Genomic DNA, 18,248 nt, shown 5'->3' with positions numbered 1-18,248 from the left:
GATGACACCGTGGTAGCAGTTGCTAGCAACACTAACTTTCACACAAATACAACACCGCAACGAAACAGAGGAACCGAAAGACACATTCACATTCCCAGAACGTCACTGCTTAAAACTGAACAAATTGTTGGTTCTAAGGTCATAGAAAAAAGTGTCCGAGCTTGCTGTCGTAGCAGCAGGGGAGAGCGACGCTGCTGCAGAGGAGAGATACAGATATGGCCCTATGTTCCTTTAATATCCAGAAAAGTACCCTGCTTTTTATTCAGAAAAATGCTCAACAAGTTCAAAGGCGTGTTGTTTCTTTAGACACTATGTGCGTGTGTCTGGTTTTTTTTTTGTCTCGCTCTGATAGAAAAGCTGTCAGTTTTCTGTCCTTGCCAGTCACAGCAGTCTGCTTGATGTCCTTAATTTTGCATTCGTCCAGCAACGTCAGAAAAAGTCTCTACAGCTCCCATTTTAAAAAAAAAATGCACGTTGAATGTGGAAAAGAGTTGTTTATATCTCAGTGTAGAAGAGGACTCCATCAGTCGGACAGAAAGGTAGAAAAGTATCTGAGTGTTGGATGATTTCAACTGCGGATCCAATTCATGTGTTTTTGTCTGTGTTTACGCAGATAGTACATGAATAAAATATTAACATCAGTTCGCATTTCTTTCTGTGTGTGTGTGTCACACTGTTTCCTGTAAGCAGAGGGCTTCCACAGCATTACTGGGTCCCTGGGCGACTCCGCCAATGACAAAGAGCATGCTGGTAGTCTGCAGGAGTGCAGAGGAACAGCGTGCAGTGGGCATGGGCGCCACATACTCCCAGCGCCGCTTCACCGGGTTGTAGCTCTCCACTGTACCAAGCGGCGATGGTTCATTACCTGCAAAATGGATGGTGAGATGTCAGAATCAAACAAGCAGTAATGTTTCTAAAGCAGAATTAGCCAGTACTTTAATTCAGTCCGGAAACAATTGGAAACAGACAAATTCAAAGCTTGATAGAGTTATTTCCCTTTGTTTTTAGAGACTATGGACACAAAAAATGGCTATAAAGAAAGAAATATCTTATGAGCAAATTAATACCAATAACTGTAAAATGTAAATGCTACTGAATAAAGAACGTTGATATTTAAATACCAGTATACATTTAAACTAAATGTACAAATAAAAACACTATGAAACCCATCAGGCTTGATTGCTAACAATTTGAATACATTGTTATAATGAAGAGTGGGTGTTGGCCCTAAATAATACATTTTCAAACTATCAATAAAACTTTAACAGAGGGTAACATATATTGAGATAGATGGTTTTCAAATTAAAACATTTCAAAGCTATAATTTGAATGGTATTTAAACTTAAGCAATAAAAAGAGCTTAAATTTACACATAAGATTCAGATTATTTGCTTTTATAGAACACACACACACACACACACACACACACACACACACACACACACACACACACACACACACACACACACACACACACACACACACACACACACACACACACACACACACACACAAACAAAGATACTATATATACAAACTCTTTCAGATCACAATATGATTGTGTGCTCATCACACCTCTCATTAATTACTTTTCTTCTTTCTTTCACATATCTCCTCCAGGGCAAATGTGACACACGCAACATGCATTGCTGAAACTTTGTGAACAAAAAAAAAACCTGAACATACACACAAAGTTGACACACTCTAAATCCAAGATAACACCTCCTACACCAACGTGATGAAGAATCTCGCTCCGCTATCAGAAATAGGCCATAATGGTCTAATAATATCAATACCAGTCTTTTCCTATGAAGACGCTTTTGTCAAGATCCACATGTAACGTTGTTATAGCACAGTACGTGGTAAAATTCAACACTGATGTGATGGCTGTAATGCACTCAGAAAAACTTATTAGCCTAGTATGCTAACATGAGCACATTTTTGATGGTTTGTGCAAAACACACGTATCATTTTTTTTTGTATAATGCAGTGATGTTCACCGTAGTTACAACATCTTTGGCCGCCAATGTCCAGTTTGAAAAGTGGTCCCTTCTCTGATGCTACATAGCTAAGATGGCGATGGTTGAGGGTGAAAAATCTCCATAGTTCAACACTCAACTTTCTGACTTTTGTGAGTGCACCATCCAGGTACTCACAGTGCACTTCATTTTTCCATACTTCTCAGTGTGAACGCACTTATGCACTCAAAATATTGAGTGTAAGTGCAGAAGTACGCAATTTTAGACACAGCATTTGTCTCATTTTCACTGCTGATGCAAACTAGCGAGGTAAAAGCAAAAAAAAAAGAAAAAAAAGTCTATTTTATTGTGAAAGTCTCATTGATGTTTTGGTTTAAATTGCTGTATTCTCTCATGATTTAGAAATGCAAAGTAAAACAAAACAGACATTCATTTATATGCAAATGTTTAACAGTATTATTTAAACTTACATCTCTGGATTGAGTGTTTGCTTGGGAAAAAGCTGACACCAAAAGTTTCTCAACAAAATCACAATCTGTCAGAATTATTAAACCAAGACCAAGAATTTAGCTGTAATTTCATCCATGACATGATGAGGCTCACCGAGGATTTTTCTCCCTCTGAGCTCTGCTGTAATCTTCTTTTTCTGTCTTTGCTCTGTATTTCTCTTTCCCTTTTTCCCCCTCTCTCTCCCTCCCTTTCACCTCAGGTGCAATGCTCACTGTCATTATGCATCAGCCAGCACTAAGTTGTTGCCGTTTCCATGGAGACCCACATCACAGCGAGTCCCCAAATGATATGGACTGATGAGTGTGTGTATGTGTGTGTGTGTGTGTGTGCGTGTGAGTGTGTGTGCGTGTGAGTGTGTGTGCGTGTGTATGTGTGAGCGTTGTCTGTCATAGGAAGACTATTATCATCATTTTGTTGGAAGAACAAAGTGACAGTGCCGAGTCGGCCTTTTCAAAGCAATCTGGGCCTGCTCAGGCCTCAGCTCCTTTATCATTTTTTATGAAGACACACACATATCCGCACCCGTGATTGCACACACACAAACGTACTCTGAGCTCCTCTTGGTGCTCAAAGGCTTCCTGTCGTTGCTTTGAATCTCGGCCCACAGACGTCACGTCCATTAACCAGCCTCTCTTCAGCCCTCCTTCTCTTCCATCCTTCTTTGCTGATATCTCCTGTTTCTCCTTCTGTCTTTCTCTATTAAGTTACTTTTTCTCCCCACCCCCCCCCCTCCTGTCCTTTAAAAATATAAGAATCCTCATCTCATTCGTTTTATCTTATTCATTCTCTGAGGCTATTTTCTTCTACTTTATACAGTAGCTCTTTAACCCACTCTTCTCTTCTCTTTCTGCTTCTCTGTTCACCACTATTCTCCTCTCTTCTCTGCTGACCTTCCTCCTCTAAACTCGCCTGATCCCCATTTTGGCTTCACTTTTTCCTCTTTGATGCTTCTCCTTTCAAATTGTCTTCCTTTCTTCTGCCTCTGTCACCCTTCCAATTCAGCTTCTGTTTCATTTTTTGTCTTCTCTCTTCTTCTTTTGTTCTTTCTCTCTTCTGGAAGTAGTTTTTCTCTTTTTTTTCCTGTTCTCACCTCCTCATTGTTCGCCTTTATACAGTTGACACAGACGCACATGTAATATATAAGCTTCAGCACACACAGTACATTGATTTAACCTTTTTCTTTATACAGTAGTTGGTCACCAACACTGCACAAAATCATCCATGTGAGATAGATGGTTCACTATGCTGCTTCTTGCAAACATTTAGTTGACACATCAAATTTAAAGTGTCACATCTGATCACTACATTATGATCAATCAATCATAAGTCACTTTAGCCACTATTCCTTACAATACATGCAAAAAAGAAATATCTCTTTGTCAAAGTCAGAGAAAATGTCAGGTCAAATAATCAGGGTTATTTTGGCTTCGGCTTGGAGAATACACATTTATAATGGAAAGTCTGTGTTATGTAACCTACTGGAACATGGTTTTCAAAAGACATGGCAGGAGAACTCTAACAAAACATACTTTCAAAGTGCCTTACCGGAAATGTAGGATCTAGTATATTTGGATCTTGACTCATACTAGGGTTTAAAAATCAGAATTTAATCAGATAACTCTGCTTCTGCCTTATTGAGTATGATCAATAGGTTTTTCAATGTATCACTCAATTGCAATGTCTAATACAATGTGCAATACTAAATCACTGGAGCATCCCTTTAGGTTAAATTGGTATTAGAATTCCATAGTTGCAGTATACTGTATGGATTAATATGTAAGACTATTGTATGCAATTATCACTCAATCCAAGGTAAGCAGGTATAGATGGATAGATAGATGTATACAGTTAGTAGAGAGATTAAGCCTCTGCTGGTCTATTAAGACTACCGGCTGTGAAGAAACAGGGGGTCTCTTTCTTCCTGGATGATGGTTGAACATCTTTGCAAAATTAAGTCTTGAAATTAATGCTTATTGTTTGATTCCAAGGCACTAAGATTGAAACTGACCTTTAGATTTTTAGAGAGCGATTCTTGGCAAAATTCTCATCATGTAGAGCAGTGGTCACCAACCCTGCTCCTGGAGAGCTACATGTTTTAGGTGTTTCCCAATTCTAACACACCTTATTCTAATTATTAGCTTGTTATCAAGCAGCTGTAGCTTGTCAAGGGCTTGATAATGAGTTAATTATTAGAATCAGGTGTCCTAGATTGGGGGAGATACCCAAAACACGCAGGGCAGTAGTAGCTCTCCTCGAGCACGGTTGGTGACCACTGATGTAGAGTATTACTGCTTTCATGCTCCTTCAAGATTACTTATCATGGGCCTTTGAAGCGTTGTACCCTCACCTCATCCCTTTTGAGATAATTCTACTCATCTATTATCCAGTGTTGCAGTGACGCCTCAGAATCAAAGATCTATGTGAGACCTGCCATGAGCGAAAAGTTAAAACTAGGCGTAGAGCTTAATAATATTGAGACCCAGAAGACTACATATCACATATGACTATTTCCACCAAAAAAAGGCTGAATCTGGATGTCATGTTGGATGATACAAGGCAAGGCAAGGACTATCAATTTGGAGATGAGTTAACCTAATCAGAGTGAGGTGAACTTCATGTGAACTGCGGTTTTCCACACCAATATAAAATAATTCTCATTTACTGACGACACACCATTTTACCTTTTGGACATTTAAAAAAGATATCAGTGTTGCTCACAAGGATCTTAATGAATATCTGCGTAACATTTCATAGCACTCTTGTAATAATCCTCACTACATTTCAGTCTGGACCAAAGTGATGAAGCGACCAGCTGATAGACTGTTCTAAAACACAGTCCCACGCAACATTTAATACACTTCACAGGGCTTGATCCGTTTTATCTGCTGCATTTCTGTCTGTATCTTTTGCATTTGCAGCTCCACAGCTCAATCGAACCCTCTGCTTTACAGTGTTGCTCTTTCTGAAGCTGTCAAAGGTTTCTTTTCTGTCTATTATGTTTTGCTGTTCACCCTTCCCTGACCCCCTGTTGTTTCTGTTTTCAGACAGCCAGAAAATAGAACAGCACTTCAGGTCAAACGGAAGCCTCAACAAACCTGTGGTGGAGTTTGTGGTAATGTTTGATCTGTGCTGTAAAAATGCCCTCCTTCCACCACTTAACATGTTTTATCATACAGAATACAGCATCCAGATTGTGCACTGCTTGTTCTTGACCTCTTCGAGTGCATCCTCCAGTTATTTACACCTCATGTTTGTAGAAGAAAGATAGTGTGTCAAAGTGCTGCTCATCGTGATTCACCAAAGCATGAGAAGAGATAGCTGTACACCAGGTTCCAGCACTCTGACTAGAACACCACTACTCAGTGTACGTATGGATCTCCCTCCACATGATCAAGGTTCAGCTCAGTCCCAGCTGGCTGCTGGTTAAGCATCAACAGTCAGGTCGACCTCTGGACGGTCACTGACAAGCTGCAGCTCGGGGAATCTGTGCTGCTGCAGGAGCTTTCACTGCCCACATACTCAGCAGGGGCAGGGAGGTTGACAGTCATCACAGAATTGATCAGAGCTTCTGTCCCCTGCTGAATAAATTGCTGCTTGTTGGCTTTGTCCACCGAGTCATTCAGATAATCGATCTATAGGATTCAAACACCGTCATCATCATCCTCTCCATTGTGCTCAACTCAATAGGTCACCTAAAAGCAGAGGAATCCTTCCTCCATGCAGGACAGAGGCTGAGAACATGTTAACCTAATCCTACGTCCCTTGCTGTCTTTAATTCTAGCTCACTTGAGTTTGAACAATGAAAGTCTCTTATCAGTGAAATTACTCCAATCTCACCAGTAGGAGTCCTTATAAATGGCCTAAATGTTCCTACCTAGGAGTTTAACAAGAAGATTTATAAGAGCAACTTTTAATCAGGAGCTGAGAGCACATTAAGTTAAGAGAAGGTCTTAAATGAACCATTTGCCATGTATTGACCTGAATGAAATGACTCTTTGTGTCCACAGCTGGTTGACAGGTGATCAGTATGTGTCAGTTATGGTGATCATTTGAAGTATACAGTACATGCAATTAACTGTTGAATAAAGTTGAGTCTGAAGAACACGCGTTTGACGCTTTGGTTTGATTAATCATTTTTAATTGTTTTTTTCCAATTTCGGGGGATCAATTTATGTCTTTGGGGATGATGACAGGAAATAAGGTGACAGTGAAATGTGAAATGACTACAAAGGTCCCTATATAGTTGGATGTGAACTAGGAATGTTGTGGTTCATGCTATATTGTAATTGTTTCCTTCACTTTTGTATGTATGGATTCTCCCTGTGCACAAACCTGATAAAGTATATTTAAAAAGTTAAAGGCCCTGCAGACCCATGTTAAACCCACTCAGGTGTTTCAGCTAAAATTGGTCATTCAGACCTCTTTACAGGACTGTGGGCATGACCTTGTTAGATTGGCCTATCTTTAAATCTTCTGTTAGCTTTATTAGACTAACAAATGGCATATGTGTCGTTCTTATTGGTGCATAGCAAGTGACCTCATGTAAATTCCAGAATAAGTCTTCTTAACTTCAACCTGAGCTGACTCCCAATCAAGTACAATAACTAAAAACACCTGTGTGGTTGTACAGGGCCTTTAATCCCAGCCACCAGGGTGTCCTTTAATGAATAATTCAGGCAGCTTAGATATTTCATATTGAATCATTACTTCAGTGTACATGTAGTTAAGAGCTTTGCAAACTGTCTTTTCCAATGTTATTGAACTGTCTTAATTAGCTGGTAAGCAGATTGCACAGTGTATGCCTTTAAAAGTTCATAATCATTGTATTTTCTTGTATCTAATAGGCGCTGCGACTATGACTTAGTGAATAAGGAGACTTCTGAACGGCCTCTAAAGTCTTACAGACCTATAGTGGCTGGTTTAAGTTATGCAACACATATGGCTAAATACAGAGTTTTAAAGTTAGGACTGACACACAGTTTACTTTTAGAAGTTTCTCCTAATCTGCCATTTAGAGCTACTTGATGTTTTGTGAATACAGCCCCTGAATCACAGTGTTTCTAATTCTAAATCAGTAATATCTAGTACTTGTATTTCATTGGCCCTGATGTAATGTTATCCATGGAAACTGTTGCATCTCTGTTAGCAACAAGCCTTGGCCTGGTGAAACATGGAGATGTCACAGAGTGGCAGAAGTAATCAGCTGCAAATACAGAGCTCATCACTTCTAAAAATGAAGAGGAGACTCAAAGGGTTTTACCTGCTGATTTTTATGGTTTGCAAGGTTAAGTTGATATATTTTTGTGTCTCTGTCATCATGTTATTTTTTGGCTTGCAGTTCAGGCTTCTTTTAATGGTATAATCCAATGTAACAGGCTTAATATGGTACATGAGGGATGAGGTATGTCATTGATGCTGAAGTTAAAGCTTTGCTGTGCTTACTGAAAGTCGTAGTTGAAAAGGTTTGAGAGGCACACATGAAGAAAACAAAGTATAAATGGGCTACGTCATGGTTGTATGTGCATTCATGGTGTGTCTAGGTGAGCAACAATGTGTGTGTATGAAGTATATGCGAGCGTTGTATTGGGTTATTCGTGTAGGCGTTTGTGTGTGTAAATGCATGTGTGTGTGTGTACATTTCTGACAATCTGATAATGAAATGATATGGCTGAGCACATAATTGCATCTCAAGTCACTCTTCTCTGACGACTTAAATCTAATTACAATTTACATGCAGATATCAAGTTGTCAGGCATTCGTCCTGAACTAAAGACGGGGTGGGGGGTGCAGCACGATGAGCCAAAAATAAACAGAAGCAACGAAGAAGAGACGGACGGATACAGGGTGCGTGGGTGAGGACTATCATTAGTGTCACTCTCCCACACATACACATGAATGCATATGGACACAAACTGACAATCACAGGCATGTATTCACACACGTGTCTGTTTGGGTAGAAGGAACTGTCTTCATACCAGAACTGAGTGGCTTCCTAATGTGCTTTGATTTATTTTTGCACGATATTGTAGAACAATAAAGACAAACAAAGCACCTTTAAAAGCTGTGCTAATGGGTGATGACATCAGCTCTAGTGCACCTTTTTAATTTGTGTGTTATTATTTGCTGCATCCTGTCTCGAGGTGTACATGTTCACCGCAAAATGTCCATTAGCAGAATCAGTCCTCAGAGTGGAGTCATCGGGCCTGTTTGAGGTTTTTTAGTTCAACAATTCACTTGAACCTCTATTGTCCTCATCCTGTCCTGTCTGCTTAGGTTTGGAGTCACACTGGCAGTGTGCTTCTAGGGATGACAACTTGTCAGACGGTCTAGGCGGAAATATCTCAACTGACTTTGAGACACAGTGTGTTTATCGGTATCTAACTGAAACCATGACCTTTCTCTAACATTAAGTGTTTTTGTTGTATAAACCTAACCACACACTGCACACAGGATGTGAAATGTGGTCCCTGGTGCAGAGTCATGCTTCCTGTACACTCAGTGCCAGCCCTGACTATGTTGGAGCACTAGATTTTAGATTGGAGCAGAAAGTGCCTCAGGTAAGTCCTTCCAGTCTTCCAGGCAAAAAGGCAAGTGGGGATCAAAATGACACTGGATGAGTGTTTGGTGGCATGGCCTGAGGTAGCACATTAAGTATGGTGGCTGTCGGACAAAAACTGACCAACCAATAAGGCTTTGAAAAACAAACCAGATGAAAGTCAATACAAGTCAATGGGAGAAAAAGAGAGTTAAGAGGTGAGAATAAGTGTGTATTTCCAAAAGCGTTACCTGTCAGGGCTACCTCCCTACCCCAAACAACAAAAATATAAATATTGTGCATTTTTTCCAATTAACTGGAAAAAACATTGCCTATGAACATAATGTTGCACTTCTAGAAACATAGTTGCACCATGAGGTTGACATTTTTGATTATCCAAATATCTTGACGACTATTGGATGGATTGTCATGAAATTTTCTACAAAGATTCATAGTCAGAGGATGAATCCTTAACTTCTGGTGACCAACTCCCTTTTCATCTAGCACCACCAGGTCAAAGGTCTATCTATTGGTGCATTCCAGTTGTACTCAAAAGTCGGAATTTCCGAGTTCCCAGTCGGAAATTTCAACTGGAACGCCCCCTGAAGTCGGATTTCCGTCTCGGAAAGTCAGACGGACCTCAACAGCCCGGACTTTAAAATCCAAGACGGTAGCTCCATGCATAAACAGTGTGAATGTTGTAGTAATATCCTGTTTATTAGCAGTTTTGTTGTATTTGTGTCTCATTAAATTAGTCGTACACACAGGACTGTCCAACTTCTATCTGTGGACGTGTTGCTGCGCTGTTTGTATGCACAAAATACAGCAACATGTGTTTTAATGAACTGGTATCGCTATCAATGGCTAACCTGGCTACATGGGGCAGCATGTGTAATATTACAGGCACAGTTTTATTGGACAGTTTTATTGGACGTTCATACTGTAAATGATGTACCCTAATGACTTTGGCCAGCCCTTGATATTTGTTTTTTAGTGGAACACTTCGACAGCTATTGGCTTGATTGTCATAAAGGTTCACATTCTTGTGTCTGATGCTTTCGTTTATGACCAAATACCTGCCAAACTAGTAACAGTCTCATTAGCCTCAGCTGTTTTATTTAGTGCCAATTAGCAAATGTTGGCACTCACAAAGGTAAAATTTACACCTGCTGAACATAAGCGTGTGAAAATTGTCATTGGCTGTGTCCAAAATTACCCCCTTATTCACTCATTCACTATTCCCTATGTGATAAACACTGAATAGTTCAACTCAATAGTGAGCAGCAAATCTAGATTTCAGACACTAACTAATTGACTCATCTTATTATCTGTAGCAACTGTGAATGGAATTTTAGCAAAGACGATCTCCATTATCTTTAATCTGAACTAGTTTAACCCTCTATCCTAACCTATACTGTATATATTTATATATGCATAAACAAATACATCTGGTATAGGCACATTTTTGATGGTCTTTGGTCTTTGTGGATGTATTTTCCCCCTTTTTATTTCCCATGCTAAAAGGCAGAGGGATGAAATGTCCCCTAAACCAGTTATGACTCACAAGCCCAAAATATCTTCATGGATTAGATAGATAGCCAGACTCACAGCTGACACTCACATAGAGAAAAAATATAACATATCTTCCTTTTATATCTCCCACTTTCCCCTCACTCTGTCACGTTCACATTAGCAAACAGACATACATACACACACACACACACACATACATTTATTTCTGTAAATCTGTATCTCATTCAATCCCCTCTTTCCTTTCTCTCCCTCTCGTCTACTGAATGTGTACCTGTCTCTCTCAGCAGGACTGAAGATTGGCGTTTTCCTCTCTCTCCAATGTTCTTTCACACATACACATAGACACACTCACACAGGCTTAACTGATGTCAGTCTACATTATTGTCTGCCTCTCTAAGCTGCGGACAGAGAAAAAACTACTGCAGTGCATTAGGTCTACATGGAAATGTGTTATAAACAAACAATCAGCAGACTGCTGTTTCGACGAAAAGTAACTGCATTGGTAATCAGTGGCTGAATAGCTAATACTTTAAATAAATAAAACCATGCTTTGATGTTACTGAAGAGATTAAATATGCTGGAAATTAACTAAGAAAGCTCCGAATTGTAAGTAAACAACCCATTCCTGTTATAGATGACAAAATACCACGTGTTGCACCTTTAACCAAGACGTAGTTGTGTTACTGGGAGACATTGTCAATACATTTTACTCTACAACTTTGAGGTTTACACTTGTTTGTGTGTGCCTGCCCGCGTGTGTGTATGTGTGTGAGTAATCTCGCTGACGCACACAGAACAAAGAGTCAATATCTGCTTAATAAGCATGTCATTGAGGAAAAAAAGCTGACCTCTGATTAATTTGTAGCATTGCTCGGTCTCTCTTCACACTATATTTACTTTAATAAATGCGGCTCAGTCAAGGAGAAAATGAAAAGTTAATGGAAAATTAATTTGGCTGTGTGTGTGCGTGTGTGTGTGTGCATATGTGTGTGTTATATGATTGTAATAAATAAGTGTTGTGATGTTTGATTTGCTGTAAACAGTGAAGCCAGCACTGCAAAGTTTACCGTTAGCATGTAAGGCCTGAAATTGGGTTCGTATTAGCTCCAACTGCCCACAGCTGATTATCAGGTAACAATTAATTCCCATTTGTCGTGACAGAATTTTGAGTTACCTAGTGACAGTGATTGATTTGCTCAATTTAATAGTAAGTACTCAATCTGTAGAAACTACATTTTTACCAGGTCAGGATTATAGCTTTTGCTTTGTGGAGATTAAAGGAGAAAAGGATCACTTCACATTTTTACTCAAGGGCATATGTGTTCAGCCTGGGGAATACTACTCAGCATTGCATTATGTCTTCTCTGACTTTGGAGGCAGTTTTTTGAAAGTCACTCCATTGTCTGCTTGGGCTCGGAGACAAGAAATTCTTAGAGTACCTCACAGATTTAGCATTGGGTTTGTATAACATTGTCCGACTCATGATGGACATTTTCCTTTAAGAAAGGATTAAAATTGATGAAACAGAGCCAGAGATGGCATATTTTGGATTCCACATATTCTTCTTCCTTTTCAAAATCTAGCACCTAAATTACCTACAATGCAACCGATTCATCAATACGTTGGTCAGAGATCATGGATGTATTATAAGAGCTGGATAGGGCGCTGCCACTCAGCCTATCAGCCGATTTTTCCCAGTGACCACTTGCGGTGTTGCAGTGGCCCAAAAAGCATTTTTTCCCATACACCACCATTGTTAAAAAGAGACGTCTGTAAACTTGACAGAACACCTCGAACTGCAGACAAGGTCAATTTTGACTCTTTCTATTATGAGTTTTTGACCATGGAGGTATTATATTTGTAAAACTTGTTGAGCTGAGAAAAACGATTTTTACAAATGTCACACCATCACAATGTAAAGTCTGTTACACTAAGCTACCTCTGGAGCCACAAAAGGCTTTATGCATCGTTTGTCACATACACAGATGTACTCCCAATACCTTTGAATGTGTAAAATCAATGAAAGTCAAATTCCTCTTTAGTGGAAAGACTACGTTACTAACAAGACCCATGGAGATGTAGGGGTTTACCAACTGAAAGACAACACATTTTAAAAGATCGGAGAAAATTTGTCCCATCCTGGGTCAAAACACAGCACAGAAAAGGCAGAGAAGAGCACAATGAAAAAGGTAGGAGGGCGAAGGGGGCGACTGACGTACTGACCTAGACCACCAGCTGCAATGACCCGTCCTCCCAGGCATCCTGCCACAAAGTCAGCCCTCTTCTCCCTCATCCTAGACGTTCGGCTGGGTTTGATCCAGATACCTGCCAGGGGCGAGAGAACAAAAGATACTGTCAGTCATCTTTGAACAGATAGAAGATTCTGAATACCAAGCTAAGTGAAATAAAATGACAAAAACTGGATGTTATATAGTTAAAAGCAGATGGACACACACACAGTCAGCCCAACACAAATGTGCAGAAGTTTTCACTCTTCCAGGAAGGTTTTATACAACTTTTTTGGAACCTGATTGCTTCCATTTTAGCTGTGAGAGCATTTGTGAGGTCAGGAACTGATGTTGGGCAATAAGGCCTGGCTGGTGTCCCATTTCACCCTAAAGGTTTTGGATGAGGATAAGATCAGGGCAAATTGGGCTCTTCCACATCAAACTCAGAAAACCATTTCTTTATGGACCTGGCTTTGGGGCATACTCATGATGAAAGTGAGAAAAAGCCCAAACTGATGCCACAAAGTTGGAAGCAACCTTTTGTCTAGAATATCTTTGTACGCTAGAGGTTTAAGATTTCCTGTAATTGGAACTGAATGTCCAACACCAAAGGATACTTTTGTCCATATCATCCATGCCACACAGTGTTATCTAACTGTTCATTTGAACTGGTACGCGTCATTCAGAATCTACTGTAGGCAGATGCATTAGTCAATCAAAGCACCGAGCAGGGGATTGGAACTGCTCAGCCAAATTGAAATTGGCATTCAATTTATTTTCTCCCACAGAGGTTTGTTTGTTTACTGGACATCGAAGTGGATAGCCAAAAAAAGAAAAGAAAATGCAGCTGATTCACTTCCAAAAGCAACAGAAATATACTAATTTGCTTTCTTTGCAGGAAGTTAAATGATTAAATTGAAATGCGAATAAACTAAAAACAGTGAATGAAGGACCCAAATTAGGGTGAAGGTTATACAGAAGGAGAACTGTGTTTGACATCTGCCTCAGGAGCTCCCTCACTCTGCATCATCCCCCTCTCTTTCTTTTTCTCTCTGGCTTGAAATCCACTACCTAACAGCAGATTAATGTTCTATATTTGGGACAGTGCTAGTGCCATATCCCCTTTTCCCACTCCTCCACCTCTGCAAGGAAGATGAGCTGCACATTTACGCAAATGCATTGAAATAAAGCACAATAACTAAAAATGTGCTGTATAGACATATACTAATTAAGACTTAATGTTACATATGATCAGATTTCAGTGTGAATTATAGCCAACCAGTCCTAAATTGTGTTTTTTTAGTCATGGATGCAGTCTTATATGGTCATTGGCTGGTGGTCACTTATACATGGACACTATGTCATTGGACACCCTTTGGTTTTAGGAAATAAACGATTTTGAGAAATGAGAGAGACAAGTGCCCCTCGGTGGAAGGTAAACCCATGAGCTACAACACTGTGCATTGGGGGACTGAACAATTTTGTTCAGTCCCCCTTTCATTCTTTTGTTCATTCCACACCAGTGTTTCCTCTCCAGTGATCCTGTGCTGAGACAGTTTGCCTGAAATGAGTATTTGTCTCTGTCAGAGTCAGGCATAGAAGCAATACAAAGTTTTCATAATCTCCACATATTAAAAGTTGGCTGAGGCTTAAAATACATGTGGGTATTTTGGGGTGGATGACGAAGGAACCATCTGAACATGTCACATAAAGAAACTTGAAATAATATCAGACTGTTTCTGCTACTGAAGCAAACAGTGGAAAACTGATGATGACGTCTATCTGACTCCAATGTTGCTATTACTATTATTTTTCTAATAAAAGATTTTTCGTTTTTATTTCCAACTATCGTAACACAGTTGTTTCATGTTATTCTGATGACAGTGATGGAGTCCAATGTAGCTAAAATCATCATTATGTTTTAAGTTGTCATAAACTATCTGTTTGGAATGATTACTCTTTTTATCCAGTGATCTGATTGGTCAGTGGTTGAGTGTTGACAGGTTTTGATTCAATCCACTGATGATAACCTGCTCTGGAGCAGCTTCGCTGGTTAGCATCAGTTACCATTGTGATTTACCCCAGTGAAAAGTGAACCAGCATCATAGGATTGAAATCCCAGAGTTAAACCTGAAGCTACGTCTCTAACCTCAAATTGTGCCTCACAGTACAGGCCCCTGATGCACTTAACTGCATAGAAGAAAGAAAAAAGCAGAAGGTGCAATTTGCAACCTCTGAAAAAAGGACAGAGAACAGAGAATTCCTGCCTGACTGAAGAGGTGACAAACTATGTCAAACGGGTCAGCATGACTTTTTTGAGAGGAAGTGAACCCAAAAAAAAAGGGTTTAGCTTTGGTTGTTTTATGCTGTGGTGACCCAAGCTGCAGTGCTCAGAAGGTTCAAGCGTCACACTCTGGAACATGCGAAGTTGACCCTGCTTCGCATGAAGTGTGTACATTTGTGTACTTGTATGCAACATAACTGGGGCAACATTGTGTGGCATTCTATTCAACTAAAATGCTAATGTAGCCGGCTAACATATTCAATCAATCCAACCATTTTCACAATAAAAGTTAGCTCAAGGCACTATTCACATAGAACAGGTCTAGACAATACTCTGTAATGTTATATTCACAATAACAATGCTAACATGGTTATGTTTAGCAGGTAACAATGTTTAGTTTGTTAGCATGGTAACATTTGCTAGTGGACAAATAGAAACTTTGACCTGATGATGGCGCTACAGGAAAAGTTATGGGATCATTGTAGTTTTTAAACATGAACATCCGTAAAAAAAAAATTAATGGTAACCCATCCAATAGTTGATGAGATATTTCAGTATGGACCAATAGAGGTGGACCAAATGACTGACTGATCCACAGCCACTGCAATTCACGCCATGCAGCTAGCATGACTAAAAACTTATAGGTAGTGCCTCATTTATGAAAATGAGTAAAATATAACAAAACACTGACCACTGGTTACATGTTGTATCTTATGGTCATAGAGCTACATCACAAACTGAGCTTTGGAAAGTGCCAAAAAGTAAATACTAGTGATCTTTGGGGGTTGGCTGTATAATTTTCTCTGATGAGGTAAAAAATAAATCAGGACCTCAGTCAAGTTACTAAGAGCGAGGTGACCTGGGTAACTTCCTGTGGAGGTGTTACAGAACAAACAACACTCATCTGAGAAGCACATAAGCAGGAAGTGCTGGAGAACATTGCTTCAGGGTAAAGGTACACCTGCTCTGCTCTTCCCTGCCACTACAGCTAACCTGATTCAGACACAACGCTTGGATGGGTGAACAAATGAATTTTCATTTGACAACACAATAGGTTTAGTGTCCCATAGTGTCACAGTGCACGACACTAAACACCCACTAGAGAGTAGTTATCTCACCTAACAGAAAGGTGTTCATTTGTGGGTACTTTATACTACAGCCAAGGCTCCAGCACTGGGAAAACTGACTGCCAATTAAAACTTTGCCAACATTGAAAGTGACAGAGGTTAGAGAGAAAGGCGACTGTGAAAAGTCATTAGTTTAACAAAACATGAGTTGAAGTCTTTGAGAGGCTGGTGCTGTTTTACTTTGGTGCATTCAAACTGCTGAGACTTTTCTGTTAATAGTCATTTCTGAACTGCTACTAAAATTTGCTATGCATCACTACTCAAGACAATTAAGAGAAAACATCACTTGAGTGGAAAAAATTATTTTCCCACTTCTGCTAATCAGCATTACAGCAGAGATGGACAAAAAAAAAAGCTCTCCGAAAACGAATGAATCAACACATTTCAAAGGTGTTCCTCCTGTTCAGAAACTAGAGGAGAAGAAAGTTGATTTCCTCTCAACTGTTGCTAAGACAATGAGAGAGCATGAAGAGGAGAGAGTAAAGGAGAGGAAAAAGGTAGAGGAGAGGAAAGGAAGAAGGAGAAAGGAGGAGAGCAAAGGAGAGGAGAGCAGGAAGAAGGAAAGAGGAGGAAAGGAGAGAGAAGAGAGGAGAGGAAAATTGTGGGGAGGAAAGATGACAAGAGAGGAGAGGAGGAGAGAGGAAATGATGAGAGAGGGGAGGAGGGGAGTGGAGAGCAGAGGAGAGGAGAGGAGAGGAGAGGAAGAGGAGGAGGAGGAGAAAAGTAGAGGGCAGGGAAGATATATAAGGAGGAAGGAGAGATGAACAGGAAGGAGGAGGAAAAATGAGGAAGGAAGGAAGGAAGGAAGGAAGGAAGGAAGGAAGGAAGGAAGGAAGGAAGGAAGGAAGGAAGGAAGGAAGGAAGAGGGGGAAAGGAGTGAGAAGAGAGGAGAGGAAAGATGAGGAGGGGGAAGGATGATCAGAGAGGAGAGGAGGAAAAAGGAAATGATGAGAGACAAAAGAAGGAGAGGAGGACAGAGGAGAAGAGAAGGAAAAAGTAGAGTAGAGAAACTAGGGGGAAATTAGAAGAAAGGAAAGGAGGAGAGGGAAGGACAGGAGAGCAGGAAAGAGGAGAGAGGAGGAAAGAAAAAAGGAAGGTAGAGGGGAAATGAGAGAGAAAAGAGGGAGAGGAGAGGAGAAGAGGATGAGAAAAGTAGAGGAGAAAAGAGGGGGAAGGAGAGAGGAAGAAAGCAACAAAAAGGAGGGGAGGAAAGACGGAAGGAAGGAAGGAAGGAAGGAAGGAAGGAAGGAAGGAAGGAAGGAAAGAAGGTAGGAAGGAAGGAAGGAAGGAAACAGCAAAAAGTGGAGAGACGAGGGGAGGAAAGATGAGAAGAAGGTAGAGAGGAGAGGAGGAGAGAGGAAATGATGAGATGAAAGGGAGAGAGGAGAGAAGAGGAGAAAGGAGAGGAGGAAAGCAAAAGGCGAGGAGAGGAGGAGAGGGAAGGAGGAAGGAGGTAAGGACAACAAGAAGGAGGAAGAAAGAGGATGAGCGGAAGGAAGCAAGGAAGGAAGGATGGACGGAAGGATGAAAGTAAGATAGGAAGGAGGGAACGAAAAAAGAAAGGGTAAAAAGTAGAGAGATGAGAAGAGAGTAGAGAGGAGGAAAGAGGAGAAGAGAAGAGGAAGAACAGGAGAAATGGAGAGTGGACAGGAGGGGAGGAGAAGAGGAAGAACAGGAGAGATGGAGAGTGGAAAGGAGGAGAGGAGAAGAGGAAGAACAGGAGAGATGGAGAGAGGAAAGAAGGAAAGGAGAGTGGTACAGTATTTTTGAGATAACACAAATGTGTTGCAGAGCTGCTGGCTGTGAGGAAGTAATGGCAGAGTTGCAGAGCAGCTAAATGGTAATCTGAGTGAGAGGAAGAGGAGGAGGAGGAGGAGGAGGAGGAGGAGGCACCGCCACCAGCAGCTTACTAATAGATATGCTGCCTGCAACAGATCAGCTATTCAGCCATAGAAAATGGAAAAGGCCAGATAACATGCAAATATACTGCAGATAGACGGAAAGAGGAGAGTGAAGAGTAAAGCTTTCAAACAGGCATGCAAGCGTGTAACT

General features: G+C 40.4%; 1 protein-coding gene across 1 annotated transcript in view; it reads right to left on the bottom strand.

The window, feature by feature from the left end:
- Nucleotides 1-668: 668 nt before the first annotated feature.
- LOC133988131 (kelch domain-containing protein 8B-like) overlaps nt 669-18,248 on the bottom strand; it is a 143,273-nt gene continuing 125,693 nt past the window's right edge. The window contains exons 4-5 of the mRNA XM_062427683.1: nt 12,781-12,882; nt 669-865 (exon numbers count right to left, since the gene is read on the bottom strand). Of these exons, the coding sequence (XP_062283667.1) occupies nt 669-865; nt 12,781-12,882 (299 nt within the window). The remainder of the gene's footprint in view (nt 866-12,780; nt 12,883-18,248) is intronic.

Source organism: Scomber scombrus, chromosome 10, assembly GCF_963691925.1.
Source record: "Scomber scombrus chromosome 10, fScoSco1.1, whole genome shotgun sequence".
Taxonomy (NCBI): domain Eukaryota; kingdom Metazoa; phylum Chordata; class Actinopteri; order Scombriformes; family Scombridae; genus Scomber; species Scomber scombrus.
This window is presented reverse-complemented; position numbering and strand designations above follow the sequence as displayed.